This window comes from Rhinopithecus roxellana, chromosome 20 (assembly GCF_007565055.1).
Source record: "Rhinopithecus roxellana isolate Shanxi Qingling chromosome 20, ASM756505v1, whole genome shotgun sequence".
Taxonomy (NCBI): Eukaryota; Metazoa; Chordata; class Mammalia; order Primates; family Cercopithecidae; genus Rhinopithecus; species Rhinopithecus roxellana.
The window spans coordinates 74,068,740-74,087,461 of NC_044568.1; the positions used below are offsets into that span (position 1 = coordinate 74,068,740).

An 18,722-nucleotide genomic window follows, 5' to 3' on the forward strand; every position below is an offset into this window, starting at 1 on the left:
CCCAGCACTTTGGGAAGCCAAAGTGGGTGAATCACTTGAAGTCAGGAGTTCAAGACCAGCCTAGCCAACATGGTGAAACCCCCATTTCTACTAAAAATACAAAAATTAGTTGGGCGTGCTGGTGCACACCTGTAGTCCCAGCTACTTGGGAGGCTGAGGCAGGATAACTGCTTGAACACAGGAGGCAGAGGTTGCAGTGAGCTGAGATTGTGCCATAGAACTCCAGCCTGGGAGCCTGGGTGACAAAGCAAGACTCCATCTCAAAAACAAACAAACAAACAAACAAACAAAGTAGCCAAGGCCAGGCATGGCGGCTCACACCTGTAATCCTAACACTTTGGGAGGCCAAGTCAGGAGGATTGCTTGAGCTCAGGAGTTTGAGACCAGCCTGGGCAACATAGTGAGACCCTGTCTCTACAAAAAATACAAAAATTAGCCATGTGTGGTGGTGGGCACCTATAATCCCAGCTCCTTGGGAGGCTGAGGTGGGAGGATCACTTGAGCCTGGGAGGCAGAGGTTGCAGTGAGCTGAGACTGTGCCACTGTACTCCAGCCTGGGTGGCAGAGTGAGACCCTGTCTTGAAAAAAAAATTTTTTTTCTTGAGTAGCCACCCTGGGCAATGTGGTGAGATCCTATCTCTATAAATAAATAAATAGCAGCTGGGTGTGGTGTAGCCTGCAGTTCCAGCTACTAGGGAGGCTGAGGTAGGAGGATCTCTCGAACCTGGAAGGTTGAGACTACAGTGAACTATGCTTGCACCACTGCACTCTAGCCTGGGCGACAGAGCAAGACCTTGTCTGTAAAAAATAAGGTACCTACTTTAATCCTCTCCCTATCCCCATTTTATTGTGGAGAATCTAGGTTTGGAGAGGTTAAATAACACAGCAGTGGTAGAACAGGAATTCCAACCCAAGTCTTTCTGACACAGTCCATAGTAGACAGAAGTCTGAGTTTTTTTTTTTTTTTTTTTTTTTTTTTTTTTTTTTTTGAGACGGAGTCTTGCTCTGTCACCTGGGCTGGAGTGCAGTGGCCGGATCTCAGCTCACTGCAAGCTCCGCCTCCCGGGTTTATGCCATTCTCCTGCCTCAGCCTCCGGAGTAGCTGGGACTACAGGCGCCCGCCACCTCGCCCGGCTAGTTTTTTGTATTTTTAGTAGAGACGAGGTTTCACCATGTTAGCCAGGATGGTCTCGATCTCCTGACCTCGTGATCCGCCCGTCTCGGCCTCCCAAAGTGCTGGGATTACAGGCTTGAGCCACCGCGCCCGGCCAAAAGTCTGAGTTTTTTAAACCCAGATCTCTTCAGCACCAACCAAGCAGCTTTGGGATTGTCAGTAAACCTCTCTGAGCCCATTTTCTCAAGGAAAAGCAAAGATGATCAGATTCTTTGCCTCAAGTACCTTTCTGATTGTTAAATATGACAGCACTTACGAAGGCCTTTACGAACCATCTCAGACCTTTCTGGTACACTCTAGAAGCAGGCAGGCACAGTATGTTCACCTAACAGTCATTCAATAGATATCTGTCCAATGCATGAAGTTCTGATGTTTGAATCTTCAAAAGTGTGTTGTTACCATTCGATCAGATGCCTCTGTTTTACTTCTCATGACTCAAAAGGTCAGTTCTTTTAAGATGGAGGAGGCAATAGTCACTTTTTAAAATGTCACTTTGAGTGCTGTCAAGTAATTTTCCTTGGCATATCTTTTTTGTGACGGGCTGTTTAATGGGAGTTTCCATGAATTCATGAAACAAGATGGCCAAGGGGAAATTTCTCTCTTATAGTCTTTTTTTGCTGTTGGCTTTTAAAAAAAAGCCCCAAAGTGGCTGGGCATGCCTGTAATCCCAGCACTTTGAGAGGGTGCAGTGGAAGGATCGCTTGAGCCCAGGAGTTCGAGACCAGCTTAGGCAACATAGCAAGATCCCTGTCTCTATAAAATAATAATAATAATAATTAGTTGAACACGACGGTGTGTGTCTGTAGTCCCAACTAGAGAGTGAAGTACGAGGATTGTTTGAGCCCCGGAGTTTGAGGCTGCAGTGAACTGTGATCGTACCAGTGCACTCCAGCCTGGGCAACACAGCAAGACCCTGTCTCAACAAAACGAAACAAAACAAAACAAAACAAAACAAAACCATGAAGTGTGATCCCCTCCAATTTTTAGGAACGTTGAAGATTGGGTCTGAGTGTGGTTTACTCCTGCCTGTGCCTCAAGATTTAATATTTTTTGGCCGGGCACAGTGGCTCACACCTGTAATCCTAGCACTTTGGGAGGCCATGGTGGGTGCAACACTTGAGGTCAGGAGTTCGAGACCAGCCTGGCCAACATGGTAAAACCCTGTCACTACTAAAAATACAAAAATTAGCCTGGTGTGGTGGTGCATGCCTGTAGTCCCAGCTACTCGGGAGGCTGAGACAGGAGAATCGCTTGAACCTGGGAGGTGGAGGTCGCAATGAGCCAAGATCACACCATTGCACTCCAGCCTGGGCTACAGAGAGAGGCTCCATCTCAAAATAAAAGAACAAGATTTAACAATTTTAAAGCGCTGTCAGCCCAAGCATATAGAGGCAAGTAGATCTGGCCCAAGAGCTGTGAATAAAGGAATATCGTTCGTGACCACAAGCATGGCCATGCTCCAACTCTTGCACGAAAGTACTTTGTTTCACCCATGATGGCCCCCATGATGAACCTCACACTTCTCCCGATACTAGACGGCATTGCATAGTAACCTGCAATGGTTTTTCCTTCATCATCAATTTCCAACTCTAATGTCACGATTTGGTGGGTGACATTCCTGATAGATTCTCTATGTCTATCAGGAAGGGTCCTAAAACTCTCAATAAAACTAGTTCTATAGTTTTCTAAAAAATGAAACACACCAGGCATGGGCATGGTCACTCACGCCTGTAATTCTAGCACTTTGGGAGGCTGAGGTGGCTCTCCTGATGTCAGGAGTTTGAGACCAGCCTGGCCAACATGGTGCAACCCCATCTCTTTTTTTTTTTTTTTTTTTTTTTTTTTTTGAGGCGGAGTCTTGCTCTGTCGCCCAGGCTGGAGTGCAGTGGCCAGATCTCAGCTCACTGCAAGCTCCGCCTCCCGAGTTCCCGCCATTCTCCTGCCTCAGCCTCCCAAGTAGCTGGGACTACAGGCGCCCGCCACCTCGCCCGGCTAGTTTTTTTTTTGTATTTTTAGTAGAGACGGGGTTTCACTGTGTTCGCCAGGATGGTCTCGATCTCCTGACCTTGTGATCCGCCCGTCTCGGCCTCCCAAAGTGCTGGGATTACAGGCTTGAGCCACCGCGCCCGGCCGGTGCAACCCCATCTCTACTAAAAGTACAAAAATTAGCCAGGTGCGGTGGTGGGCGCCTGTAATCCCAGCTACTTGGGAGGCTGAGGTGGGAGAATTGCTTGAACCTGGGAGGCAGAGATTGCAGTGAGCCAAGATCATGCCATTGCACTCCAGCCTGGGCAACAAGAGTGAGACTCCGTCTCAATAAAAACAAACAAACAAACAAAAACAAAAACAAACACACTCTTACCATATAATACAGAAAATTCTTCTTAGGATTTGCCCAAAAGAGTTGAAAACTTTTGTCTATACAAAAACCTGCATGCACATGAAGTTTATAACGGCTTTACTCGGTATCGCCAAAACTTGGAAGCAGCCAAGATGTCCCTCAGTAGGTGAATGGATAAATAACAATGGAATATTATTCAGCGCTAAAAAGAAATGAGCTATCAAGGCAAGAAAAGATGAATGAAAATTACAGCTGGGCATTGTGGCTCACGCCTGTAATCCCAGCACCTTGGGAGGCCAAGGCAGGCGGATCAGCTGAGGTCAGGAGTTCGAGACCAGCCTGGCCAACATGGTGAAACCCTGTCTCTACTAAAAATACAAAAATTAACCAGGTATGGTGGTGGGCACCTGTAATCCCAGTTACTTGGGAGGCTGAGGCAGGAGAATCACTTGAATCAGGGAGGTGGAGGTTGCCGTGAGCCGAGATCATACCACTGCACTCCAGCCTGGGTGACAGAGCAAGACTCTGTCTTAAAAAAAAAAAAAAAAAAAGAAGACATGAAGAAAACTTAAATGCCTGTTGCTAAGGGAAAGATGTCAATCTGAAAAGGCCACATACTGTATGATTCCAACTATACAACATTCTGGAAGAGACAGGAATAAGTGGAGTAGAGAGGATTTTTTTAGGGCAGTGACACTCCTCTGTATGATACTAAAATGGTGAATACATGTCACTAGACATCTGTCCAAAACCATGGAATGTGCAGATAGTCCTCAACTTACAATGGTTAAACTTAACGATTTTTCAACTTTATGAAGGTGGGAAACTGGGGCATTCAGTAGAAACCGTACTTTGAATACCTACAAAACCATGTTTTTTCACTTTCAATACAGTATTCAATAAATTACATGAGATGGTCAACACTTTATTATAAAATAGAATTTGTGTTAGATAATTTTGCCCAACTGTAGGCTAATCTAAGTGACCTGAACACATGTTAAGTAGGCTAGGCTAAGCTATGATGCTCGGTAGGTGAGGTGTATTAAATGCATTTTGGGCTGGGCATGGTGGCTCACATCTGTAATCCCAGTACTTTGTGAGGCTAAGATGGGCAGATCACTTGAACTCAGGAGTTCGAGACCAACCTGGGCCACATAGTGAGATCCCGTCCCTACAAAAAATACAAAAATTCACCAGGTGTGGTGGCATGTGCCTATAGTCTCAGCTACTCAGGAGGCTGAGGCGGAAGGATCGCTTGAGTCTGGGAGGTGGAGGTTGCGGGGAGAATAGATCGCGCAACTGCACTGCAGCCCGGGTGCTAGAGACCTTATCCAATCAATCAATCAATCAATCAATCAATCAATCAATGAATTTTGACTTATTTTCAACTTGATAGTGTTATTGAGAGGTAACCCCATGAGTCAAAGAGCATCTGTACAACACCAAGAGTGAACCCTAATGTAACTATGGACTTTTTGTGATGATGATGTGTCAAAATAGGTTCACCCACTGGAATGAATCCATGTGCCACTCGATGCCGGATGTTGACAGTGGGAGAAGCTAGACATGCATGGGTGCAGGGGGCAGACAGGAGCTCTGTGCTTCCAGTCAATCTAGCCATGAACCTAAAACTGCTCTAAAAAACAAAAGTCTACTTTTTTTTCAGACAAGAGTCTCAGTCACCCAGGTTGGAGTGCAATGGCGTGATCTCGGCTCACTGCAACCTCCGCCTCCTGGGTTCAAGCGATTCTCTTGCCTCAGCCTCCCCAGTAGCTGGGATTACAGGCGGCGCCACCACGCCTGGCTAAGTTTGTTATTTTTAGTAGAGATAGGGTTTTGCGAGTTGGTCAGTTTGAACTCCTGACTTCAGGTGATACGCCTGCCTTGGCCTTCCAAAGTGCTGGGATTACAGGCGTGAGCCACTGCGACCAACCTAAAGGTAACTTTTTTTTTGAGATGGAATTTCGCTCTTGTTGCCCAGGCTGGAGTGCAATGGCGGGATCTTGGCTCACTGCAACCCCCGCCTCCAGGGTTCAAGTGATTCTCCTGTCTCAGCCTCCCAAGTAGCTGGGATTACAGGCACATGCCACTACACCCAGATAATTTTTTGATTTTTAGTAGAGACGGGGTTTCATCATATTGGTCAGGCTGGTCTCAAACTCCTGACCTCAGGTGATCTGCCCGCTTCGGCCTCCCAAAGTGCTGGGATTACAGGTGTGAGCCACTGTGCCCGGCCAGTAGTTTTATTTCACTGCTATTTTTTTTTTTTTTTTTTTTTTTTTTTGAGACGGAGTCTTGCTTTGTCGCCTGGGCTGGAGTGCAGTGGCCGGATCTCAGCTCACTGCAAGCTCCGCCTCCCAGGTTCACGCCATTCTCCTGCTTCAGCCTCCCGAGTAGCTGGGACCACAGGCGCCCGCCACCTCGCCCGGCTAATTTTTTTGTATTTTTAGTAGAGATGGGGTTTCAACGTGTTAGCCAGGATGGTCTCGATCTCCTGACCTCGTGATCCGCCCGTCTCGGCCTCCCAAAGTGCTGGGATTACAGGCTTGAGCCACCGCGCCCGGCCTTCACTGCTATTTTTAAAAGATTGCTGAATACCACACAATCCTTGAATCGTGGTTGTTACCAAAAAATCAAGTACCAAGTGGCTGGGAAGCATCGTCCCAAATGCCTTTAAAGGCATATTCTCACAAATGTTCATCTTTCATGTACACTTGGTTTTAAAAGAACATATCAAATTCTACATAATCATAAAGGTATGTGAGTGATATACAAATGTGTTCTTGCACATCATTATAAGGCTATTAGTTTGTTCTATGCAAGCATGTATGCTAAGCTTAAATTTGTCTTCTTCAAAAGCCGCCTCTGCTCCTGCTATGAGGTTTTAGATCACCCAAGTTGTATATTTCCTAAATCCCTCTTCAGTTCCCATTCCCATCCTGTTTTTGTGTAAATCCAAGTTTTCTCCTAAAACTTCTCTAGCAACTCTAGAAGATAACTTCTCCTAACAATTCCAAGAAACCCACGAGTAAAGTACTTAACATAACACATTTATAAGAAGAGTTGGCTTGTCCTCTGCGCTTTTTCTTCCTTCCTATAAACATGTGCAGATGGCAGGAAAGTCCCCCCGCCTCCACCCCTCAACGGCGAAGCTTCTGAAAATCCCAACAGACAGCCTGGCAGCCATCTCCAATCATTCTTCTGTTTTTGATGGGTGTCTTTTGATGAGAGAACAGTGATATAAACACCCTTTGCACAAGGTGACTTATTTTTTTTTTATTACATGATACATTGAAAGTATAAAAAGTTGCCTCAGTACAAATTACAGAATAATGCATACAAAAGTGCTATGGACTACATGTGACAAATCTGTTTAACTTCCATCTTGATGATTTTATATCAGTATCCAAAATTATATACTCCGGCATTTTTTCCAAATCTAGTCTTACATGATTGCAATTCCTGAGGTAAACTAAGCGCCTACTGCCAACATCCTTGGACGAAAACCAAGTCCCCCGGGAGAATTCAGATATTTATATTCGCACATACAATACAATGGAATTCATCACTGTAATCAGGTATTACAGATTTAAAACTGGAAAATGGACTCTTGCAATACTTCTGCATCCATATACAATTTTACCAACAGGGCCTCTCGAAATGTTGTGTAAGTATAGTTTAAATGGATTTCATTAATAAGTTTCTGCATTTAGATAAAAATTCTTGGCTAATCTGTAAGAAGTGAACACTGACTAGCATCGCCAAACAGAAAATCAAAAGTTTCAACAATTTGCAAAGCAGCACAGAATTGACACCCTAAAGAGGGTGTCAATTTTGCTAACTACAGCTCTTACCACTCCTCTCCATGGAAAACCTTTAGGCAAATGTTGTCAGTGTACAGGTGCACAGGCAAAATTTAGTTCTGAATATACCATCAAACTTCTGCCAATCAGGAGCTGTCTACCATCATAGTCAGTTGTTTTCAATGAAATGAGCCTGTGGACACTACATTATAAAAACTTCTTTAATAAATATCAAAGTAGCGTATTAGAGATAGCACATACTACTTTTCTATCCCAAGAATAAAAACTGATGTTTGATAAAGAGTTTCGGAGCCCAAACGAGTTGGGGGCTGGCCCTCTTCTGGCTCATCTGTGATTGCACAACCCAGGGCCACATGGAGATTAAACAATGCCATCTTTGAAAAATCACTTTCTGGTATTTCTCCCAAAGCCTGTCTCTTCATGCTTACTTCACATTCTTTATCTAATAAAATAAACTCTTTGTTTTATTTACAGAAAAATTATTACAGCAAATTTACTTTCCCTCTACCTTTTAATAAAATCTTCCAGTAAGCCAAAATGGTCTAAGGAAAGAAAAAGTACATTGTTGCCTATTGAAAAGGTAATACAAAGCCCTTTCATTTCCTTACAAACTTTAAGGGCCTTTACAATACTTCCTAAATGGCTGGGCTCAGTGGCTCACGCCTGTAATCCCACCACTTTGGGAGGCTGAGGTGCACAGATCACTTGAGGTCAGGAGTTCGAGACCAGCCTGGCAAGCATGGTGAAACCCCATCTCTAGTAAAAATACAAAAACTAGTCCGGTGTGGTGGCACAGGCCTGTTGTCCCAGCTACGTGGGAGGCTGAGGCAGGAGAATCACTTGAATCTGGGAGGCAGAGATTGCAGTGAGCCGAGATCGTGCCACTGCACTCCAGCCTGGGTGACAGAGCGAGACTCTGCCTCAAGAAACAAAAAATACTTCCTAAAAACAATACTTCTTTTTTTCAAGTCAAATCCAATAAGCTAGATGACAGAGTTAGCTTTTATTCACAAATGTAGTTAAACATGAGGGGAGTATTGTAGAAACTCAAATTTCTACAAATATTAGTGGTGCATTTTGGTAACATTGGAACAATAAATAAGTTATTTAATAATACAATTTTAAGATAAAAGATACCCCAAACAAAGCATTATCTGTTTACTGCCTGAGAAACATGAAGATCTTCAATGTTAGTACTTTTCCGCTCCTCCTTTCTTAGGTGCTCATCTGAAATGCACAGAAACCAATGTTAATACTTATCCTAAGTCAAAACAGGCAGATAGGTAGACACAGCTACAAATAGTTTAGGATGTTACATATTCAATATTCTATGAATTCTTTAGATGGTTTAGGACAATGACAAAAACTCATTATTTTTTAAACACTATTGAAGAAATCAGAGGCCAGGTGTGGTGGCTCACGCCTGTAATCCTAGCACTTTGGGAGGCTGAGGTGGGTGGATTACCCGAGGTCTCAAGAGTTACAGACTAGTCTGGCCAACATGGTGAAACCCTGTCTCTCCTAAAAATACAAAAATTAGCTGGGCGTGGTAGCAGGTGCCTGTAATCCCAGCTACTCGGGAGGCTGAGGCAGGAGAATCACTGGAACCCGGGAGGTGGAAGTTGCAGTGAGCCAAGATCGTGCCATTGCACTCCAGCCTGGGGGACAAGAGTGAAACTCGGTCTCAGAAAAAAAAAAAAAAGAAAGAAATCAGAACTGTCTGGCATTAGGGACTCTAACTATTCAAAAGTGTTTCTTGACTTTTTTTTTTTAGTACAACCTGCAGTAAACCCATGCCTAGGTAGTTACAAACCTCTCTCTTACATGTAAGGAATGAAATTTGCAAGAAAGGACAAAGTGTTCAATCAGCATTTTGAGGGTTGCCAAAGCTCTTCAATTACAACACAAGGAAAAGCACTTCAAATAGGATTGCCTGAGGTCAGGAGTTAGAGACCCCGTCTCTACTAAAAATACAAAAATTAACCAGGCATGGTGGTGGGCGCCTATAATCCCAGGTACTCAGGAGGCTGACGCAGGAGAATCGCTTGAACCCAGGAACTGGAGGTTGCAGTGAGCTGAGATCGTGCCACTGCACTCCAGCCTGGGCGACAGAGCGAGACTCTGTCTGGGGGGGAAAAAAAAAAAAGAACGTGGAGACTTAATACCCTAATGCAACAAAAATGCAACGCAAAAACTAGATTCCTGAGAATGTATGAACCCCAAACACTTTCTACCACTGACAAAACATCTTTCTTGCAACAATTTTGGTAATAGGAAAAAATATACACATAAATTTAGATAAGCTGCTAGAAAATGCAATTTTATCACCATAACACCTACTGGATTTTCTAATTCTACAGTGTGATTACACACATGCTTTATTAGTTCTCAGCTGATTATTCTCAGTGCCAATACTACTTTAAGGGTCTGGATAACAGATGGAACTCTCTCTCCCTTTATTTTAGGTAACTTTGCCGGACAGAAATAAATTAACAATTTCCTCAGAAGGCAACAATTTTAGGTCTTCTAGAAAAAGTGTTATAAAAAATGAAGTCTATTATGCTTGATAGATGTGCAATAAAGTTAAGCTGGTGACTGTCTCTATTAAAAAAATCTGGTCATTCATTTACAATAAAAATCTTCCCCAGGCACGTAGTCCCAGCTGTAGTCCCAGCTACTTGGGAGGCTGAGGTGGGAGGATCACCTGGGCCTGTGAGGTAAAGGCTGCAGAGAGCCATGACTGTGTCACTGCACTCCAGCCTGGGTGACAGAGTGAGACCCTATCTCTTAAAAACAAAAAAAAGAAAACAAAAGTGTGTGTATATATGTGTGTGTGTGTGTATATATATATATACACATATATAAAATTTATTGAATAGCAAAAACTACTTTGCCTCCAAGATTACAAGCACTAACAGCAGTAGTACAAATGCATTGGCTGTCGTTTCAAAGGTGGGTGTGCCTACATAAACCCTCTTCATTTTTTTTTCAGCACTGAAAACTTGGATGAGAGAAGCACTTTTTCATCTTGGCATGACTTGGACTTACTTCTTCCTTTCCTTTTTTTTTTGAGATGGAGTCTCGCTCTGTCGCCCAGGCTGGAATACAGGGGCGCAATCTCTACTCACTGCAACCTCTGCCTTCCGGGTTCAAGCGATTCTCCTGCCTCAGCCTCCTAAGTAGCTGGGACTACAGGCGCACACCATCACACCCAGCTAATTTTTGTATTTTTAGTAGAGACAGGGTTTCACCGTGTTGGCCAGGCTGGTCTCAAACTCCTAACCTCAGGTGATCCACCCACCTCAGCCTCCCAAGGTGCTGCGATTACAAGGGTGAGCTGCCGTGGCCCGGCCTGAACTTATTTTCAAATAAAAGCCAATTTCGTTTCAGGGTTTGATATTTCCGTTGAATGAGCTTCTGTGGAGATAAGGTGCTGTGATGTAGAGAATAAGGATTTTAGTATCTTCACAACCTTTTCAATGCTGTCAAATAAGAGTTCTGGAGACACTGAGCTAGAGTTGAGAAAGTCAATGGAATGCTTAAGTGTGTTACTGAAACATGATGCAATTTTGGCTGACAACTTTCAAGGCACTACACAAAGCGGTTGTGTCAAAAAAATTTTTGATGACCAAGAAAATAATGTGCAAAATCACTGTTCTTTCCCGATTCATTCAGTAGTCATCCTCATTTCTGAGCTGTCTACAGAGTTTTCCACAGAACAGGCACGCACGGTGGCTTTACTGACTTGAACTCGACTCTGATGTTCCTGGCACTTTAGTGGTGTAGGGGACGTGTGTCTGTGTGTCTCTTTCCCTCCCTCCCTCCAGCCCTATGGTGTATGCGTAATCTACCGCTTTCATCTCAAAAGAACAGAAACTGGTTAGGAAATAGTGTTCCTTATAACTTTCTTACTAGTCATGAGCCGTGAGTATTAACGAGGCTGATTATGAAACTTACAAACCAGAAAGTTATTTCTCAAGCGGTTATTTTTCTTTACAGGACTGATAATATCAATGACTTGGGTTGCTGTGTTAAGAAGTGTTAAGGTGTACAATATCCACTGGTGACAACTGAACTCAGAAACCCATCCTGTCATATATTCTTGGTAAGTGTATAGACTGATAAAGCCTTTTTGGAGGGGAATTAGACAATATCTACTATATTTTTAAATATGCATATCCTTTGAACCAACAACTCTACTTTAGGCATCCACACAAGAGAAACGTATAGACAAAGATACAATGTTACATCACAATACTGTAATGTGTGGATAATACTTAAATGTGTGGACAAAGATACAATGTTACATCAAAATACTGTAAAAGCAAAATATTTAAAACTACATTAAGAGTGATTATAAGGTGGGAGACTAGCCTGGGCAATATGACAAGACCCTGACTGAAAGAAATTAAAAAATAAGCGAGGTGTGGTGGTGTGCCCCTATAGTCCTGGCTACTTGGAAAGGTGATGTGGAAAGACTGAGCCAAGGAGTCTGAGGCTACAGTGAGCCATGATTGTGCCACTGCACTCCAACCTGGATGACAGAGTAAGACCTCATCTCTAAAATTAAAAAAAGGATGATTATAACAATACTCTGGAATATGAAACAGTTAAAAATGAGATCTACATGTATCAACAAGTGAAAATAAGCAAACTGCAGGATAACGTGCGCCATAACAACGCAGACATATTTAAATGCACAGAAATGAGTCCTGAAGGGGCTGGGCACGGCCAGGTGCAGTGGCTCACGCCTGTAATCCCAGCACCTTGGGAGGCCAAGGTGGGTGGATCACCTGAGATCATGAGTTGGAGACCAGTCTGGCCAACACAGTGAAACCCCATCTCTACTAAAAATACAAAAATTAGGGTGGGTGTGGTAGCGCATGCTTGCAGTCCCAGCCACTTGGGAGGCAGGAGAATCGCTTGAAACTGGGAGGCGGAGGTTGCAGTGAGCGAGATAGTGCCATTGCACTCCAGCCTGGGTGACAGAGGGAGAGTCCATCTAAAATAAAAATAAAAATAAAATATAAAATAAAATAAAATAGAAATGAGTCCCAAAGAACACCCTGCAAACTGCTAACAGGGATACCTTCTATAAAAAGGGAGAAGAATTGAGGAATTAGGGAGAGGCAAGAAAGACAAAAGGAAAATTAAAGGGAACTTTTTACTATTTAAAAAATTTAGAGATTTACTCATGTACTTGCCCAATTAATGTTTTATTTTGCTCATTAAATACTTGCCAATTAGTAGGCAGTAATGTCAGTTCCTTACCAATCCCTAAGAAGAGAATTTGAAAAACTTCTCCATAATCTGTATGTGGAAAGGTATATGGGAATAGCCATCAAATGTGCTGATTCTGCTACTAATTATCTGCTACAGGCCTCAGATGAGTTACTTAACCTCTTACTATTGGAACCATCTTAAGGTTTTCTCAACTGTAAAATAAGTAGGTGGGAATGACTTATTTCCCAACGTTCCATTCAGTTCAGAATTCTAAGATATATAGAAAGATATCTCCTAGTGCAGTCAGAAACCACTTCCAAAAGAGGTTCTCCTGATTCACTGTTTACTTTCAGACCTCAAGAGACACCAAACATCTAACATGGTCACTACTGGTCACAGCAGTTTAGGAAACTACAAAGGCAATCCACATTTTAGGCATTTCCTAAAAGTTTGTGTCAACATTCAAGATTTACATTTATTCTGATAATTGGCAGCCTAGACCCCACCTTTAACTGTCCTTAAAAATTGATCAGCTCTCGGCTGGGCGCGGTGGCTCATGCCTGTAATCCCAGCACTTGGGAGACTGAGGCAGATGGATCACGAGGTCAGATCAAGACCATCCTGACTAACACAGTGAAACCCTGTCTCTACTAAAAATACAAAAAATTAGCTGGGTGTGGTGGCGGGCGCCTGTAGTCCCGGTTACTCGGAAGGCTGAGGCAGGGGAATGGAGTGAACCCAGGAGGCGGAGCTTGCAGTGAGACGAGATCACACCACTGCACTCCAGCCTGGTGTTGCACTCCAGCAACAGAGCGAGACTCCATCTCAAAGAAGGTGAGAGGATTGCTTGAGCCCAGCAGTTCAAGGTTACGGTGAGCTATGATCGCACCACTGCACTCTAGTCGGGCGGCAGAGTGAGACCGTGTCTCAAAAAAATACATAAAAATTTAAAAGCTACTAAAAGCTCATTTAAAACACAGGCAATCTGAAAGAAATGTGGGCCATTCTCCTAAGAATCTGTAACTTGTAGGTAACTTCCACTCTAACATAAACAGTATACTAAAAATGCAAATGACTTCTCTATCTGTATTTAGCAATCTTACCTTTTATTTTGCAGTCATGGAGAGGAAAAAAAATGATCACTTGATAAAAAGCTATTTATTCAGTATACTAAGGATCTAAGCTGCTCCAAAGACTAAGAATTTACATGCAAATTGGAGTTTTCAAGACTTTTTCATTTTACATTTTAAAAATTTAATTAATGTAATTTTTTAATTAAAAAAAAATAGAGACGGGATTTCACCATGTCACTTAGGCTACTCTCAAACTCCCGGCCTCAAGCAATCCACCTGCCTCGGCCTCCCAAAGTGCTGGGATTACAGGCATGAGCCACGGTGCCTGGCCCAGAGTTTTCAACACTTTTATAAAGAAATTACATCTAAGAATTCTGCCCAGTTATGCCTCCCACCCTTCCCTGTCCAAGATTCTTTCCAAAAAGCATTCTGTTTCTTGGAGTAACATAGGCTAACCATATTAGATATAAGCAGAATTAAACTATGACTCAAAAGCTCAGTAAAGACTCCAAAGAAAAATATATAGGAAGAAAATATATTTGCTGACAGCTAAATAATGTATCTTGGAAAACTCATACCCATTGGCTTTCTTCTACTAGGCTGTCTGCCAAGACTTGGGTCTGAAGGCTGAAGTGAAGGCCCTTTCAGAAATGCATTCTGGATGCCATCCTTAGTTCCATGCAAGAAATGGGCTAAAATCCCATATAAAAGAGGTCTATAGCAGGAAGAAAACAAAACAAAACCAAAAGTAATAAATCTGCATGAACAGGAAAAGCTCAAAACATTTATTCTTTAAAAGGTAACTTCTGACATCAAAATGACCAAGTGATTCACTAGACTTTAAAAAGCTGCATGATTATTATCCAAACTGCAAATTGTTCGTACTTTTAAATTTAGGAGTACCACTTAATTTCATGACAATTTTAAAACCCAGAGAAAACATGTTAACAACTTAAACTTCATCTACACTGAAATATCATTTCTATCAATCCACAGGAATTTATCTTTTAAACTCCAAAGTCAAGTATAATATTTCCCAACACCTAACCCCATCTAATACACAACAGGTATTCAATAAACACCTCTTGATTAATAAGTCCTTGCCCTGAAAAAGTCTTAGGTCCTGAGAGCCAGGTGACCTGGGTTCAAATCCTGGCTTTGCCATTTGCTAGCTGTGGGACTCTGTAAGATTCTTAACCTCTCCAGCCTCATAAGTGCTTCTTCCTTTACAAATTAGGATAAGCATCATCCCTCCCTTACAGGGCTGTTATGCATTAAATGAGTTAATAAATGTCAAGTGTTTTTTACTGTGCCTGGCACATATGAAATAGTATATAAATGTTAGCTCCTGTGTAGCTAACATTTATTTAGATTAATATTTATGTTACCTAATATTTTAAAATTTTCTTTATAGTTTACAGAACACATACCTCTTCTCTTCTGATCCTCATCATGTAATGTCAAAATCATCAACTGCAATTTATAAAGGAGAAAACCACAGCCAGGAGATTTGCTAGATTCCCTCAGACAGTAAACAAAGTTTACCCTTGAACCCCAAATCCCATATTCTTTTCCTTACAATGTGCTGCCTGGGGGTTTCTATTAGCACTCTTGCATACAGGAAAGCTGCTCTGCTGACAATAAAGAGTGGTACAACGGAAATGTTTTCCTTTGTTTCCAATCTCATATTTGAAAAGATAATTAAAAGGATTTAATCTTTTTTATTTTTAATTTTTGTGGGTACATAGTAGGTGTATATATTTGTGGGGAGGATTTATTTTTTGAGATATGTATCTATTTACTAGCTGGTATAATGGTTTACAGTATGACACTCCCTTCTCATTGCCCTCCCTTTGAGTGTGAGCGGAACTCACTTCTAACTGGCAGAAGGCTGACTGCAGAGGCCACATGGTAATGGCATTGCAGCTTCCTCCTTGCTTTCTCTCTTGGATTGCTGCCTTTGGGAGAAGTCAGATGCCTCAGGACACTTCAGCAGCCCCAGAAAGGTACATGCGATAAGAAACTGAGGCCGCCTGTCAATATTATTACGAGTCTGGAAGCTGATAGTTCAGCCACATTCAAGGCTTCAGACTACAACCCTGGCTGGCATCTTGACTACAACCTCATGGGGCAGCCTCAGCTAGACTTATGTGACTACGCCGATCCCAAATCCCCAAATATCCCACAAATAATCTATGTTGTTGTTTTAAGCCACCAAATTCTGGAGTAATATCATACCAATTTTTCCACGCAACAAGGAAACCAGGAAAGTTTCTTTATTTAATAAGATGCTTCAACTCTTATGAAAGCATCACCTAGTAATATAAAACAGGTCTCTTTGTTTACTTTAATCTTCCCCAAAGTGTTAATTGGTTCAAGATGATTTTTAAATGTTGAAAATTTTAATTTTTAAATTGATAGTCAATAAAATTTACTTGTGATTAAAATTTTGGGTTGGATATGGGTGCTCAGACCTGTAATCCCAGGACTTTGGGGGACCAGCCTGGCCTTAAGCAGGAGTTTGAGACAGCCTGAACAACACAATGAGTCCCCTAGCTCTACAGCAATTTGATTTTAAATTAGCCACACAAGGAAATATGCACCTGTGGTCCCAGCTACGGGCAGGCTGAGATGGGAGGATCGCTTGAGTCCAGGAGGGAGAGGCAATGTGTAAATTCATGGATTAAGGTTTATTTTTAAAAATAAGTTTCAAAAAGATAATTTAAAGAAAAGTGCATCCTCACAATACCTTGCCTGCAATTCTGAAATGCAAAATTCTGAAAACTGGACTCTCTTCATATATCTGGCAAAAAAATCATGAGATGGCAAGGGTTGACCTAACAAGGCTATCACAGACTTTATCTTACCTTGTGTGAAAATATTAATGTGCTGGGTGCGGTGGCTTATGCCTGTAATCCCAGCACTGTGGGAGGCCGAGGTAGGAGGATCACCTGAGGTCGGGAGTTCAAGACCAGCCTGACCAATGTGGAGAAATCCCCTATCTAAAAATACAAAATTAGCTGGGTGTGGTGGTCCATGCCTGTAATCCCAGCTACTCAGGAGGCTGAGGAAGCAGAGTTGCTTGAACCTAGGAGGCAGAGGTTGCGGTCAGCCGAGATCGTGTCATTGCACTCCAGCCTGGGCGACGAGAGCAAAATTCCATCTCAAAAAAAAAAAAAAAAAAATCAATGTGATTGTGGAACACTACTTCAGGACTCCCGAGCACATATATGTAGTATTTGGTATATGTACCGTATTACTTTATTTTTTTAAAGAATTGAAGTCTCGGGTTAGGCGCGACGGCTCACACCCGTAATCCCAGCACTTTGGGAGGCTGAGGCGGGCGGATCACGAGGTCAGGAGATGGAGGCCATCCTGGCTAACACGGTGAAACCCTGTCTCTACTAAAAATACAAAAAATTAGCTGGGCGTGGTGGCACGCGTCTGCAGTCCCAGCTACTTGGGAAGCTGAGGCAGGAGAATCGCTTGAACCTGGGAGGCGGCAGTTGCAGTGAGCCGAGATCACGCCACTGCACTCCAGCCTGGATGACAAGAGCGAGACTCCATCTCAAAAAAAAAAAAAAAAAAAAAAAAAAGAATTGAACTCTTGCTGTGTGGCCCACACTGAAGTGCAGCAGCAAGATCAAGGCTCACTGCAGCCTTGATCTCCAGGATTTAAGCAATCTTCTTGCCTCACCCTCCTAAGTAGCTAGGACTACAGGCATGTCATTTTAAAACCTGAAAACGTTTGGCTTTTCAAACATATATCTGGCCTCAATGGTTTTAGATGCAGCACTGTAGATCTGTAAGTAAATGAGTAATATGTGACTATGGCAAACTTTGTGAATGCCAATCACTGAAGCGTGAGAAACAAGGGCTTAAAGAAGTTACCTAACTTTTAAAAACTAAAGCTGTTTCAGCAACTTTTTTTTTTTTTTTTGAGACAGAGTCTCGCTCTGTCACCCAGCCTGGAGTGCAGTGGCACGATCTTAGCTCACTGCAAGCTCCGCCTCCTGGGTTGATACCATTCTCTTGCCTCAGCCTCGTGAGTAGCTGGAACTACAGGCACCCACCACCTTGCCTGGCTAATTTTTTGTATATTTAGTAGAGACGGGTTTCACCCTGTTAGTCAGGATGGTCTCAATCTCCTGACCTTGTGATCTGCCTGCTTCGGCCTCCCAAAGTGCTGGGATTACAGGCGTGAGCCACCGGGCCCAGCCTTCTTTTTTTAAAACATATGAAACGTTTCACGAATTTGCATGTCATCCCTTTGCCGGGGCCATGCTAATCTCCATACTGCTCCAATTTTAGTACATGTGCTGCCAAAGCAAGCACAAACTTCTTAATACTTTCATCTGAAGTAGGTATCTCAAAAGCTACCAAGAAGCCAGTAGGAGTAAAATCATTGCTTATTTTCATTAACTGCTAAATGTAAAACACTGTCTTGTATTAAACGATGTAATACCTCACTGCTCATCCTAAGTCACGCTTAGATTCCCCCAATTATTTTTCCCACCGTTCTCAATTACACAATTTTCATACTTTTCAAAACACTTCTCACCAGGTGCAGTGGCTCATGCCTGTAATCCCAACACTTTGGAAGACCAAGGCAGGTGTATATACCTTGAGCTGAGGAATTGAAGACCAGCCTGGCTAACATGGTAAAACACCATCTCTACAAAAAATATAAAAATTAGCCAGGCATGATGGTGCATGCTGGCGCATGCCTGTAATTCCAGCTACATGGGAGGATGAGGTGGGAGGATCGCTTGAGCCCAGGAGTTCAAGGCTGCAGTGAGCCATGATCAAGCCACTGCACTGCCCAGAGACCTGGGCATCAGAGTGAAACCCTGCCTTGAACAAACAAACAAAATAAAACCCACAGCACTTTGGGAGGTGGAGGTGGGCAGGTCACTTGAGGCAGGAGTTCGAGACCAGCCTGGCCAACATGGTGGAACCCCATCTCTACTAAAAAATATGAAAAACAAATTAGCTGGGCATGGTGGTATACACCTGTAATTCCAGCTACTCAGGAGGTTGAGGCAGGAGAATCCTGGGAGGAGAGTGCAGTGAGCTGAGATGGGGCC

The 18,722-nt window shown here is 42.8% G+C and overlaps 1 protein-coding gene and 1 non-coding gene across 2 annotated transcripts; both read right to left on the minus strand.

The window, feature by feature from the left end:
* Positions 1-6,776: 6,776 nt before the first annotated feature.
* Positions 6,777-17,155, minus strand: FOPNL (FGFR1OP N-terminal like; the record flags this gene model as incomplete). Its single annotated transcript, XM_030924464.1, has 4 exons — positions 6,777-8,566; positions 14,214-14,392; positions 15,181-15,266; positions 17,084-17,155. Coding segments are annotated over 4 exons (414 nt in total), but the record flags the coding sequence as incomplete, so codon positions are not given.
* A 711-nt stretch (positions 17,156-17,866) lies between these two features.
* On the minus strand, positions 17,867-17,970 carry LOC115895412. Its single transcript, XR_004055607.1, has one exon. It is a non-coding gene; the product is annotated as a U6 spliceosomal RNA (small nuclear RNA).
* Between the last annotated feature and the right edge of the window lie 752 nt (positions 17,971-18,722).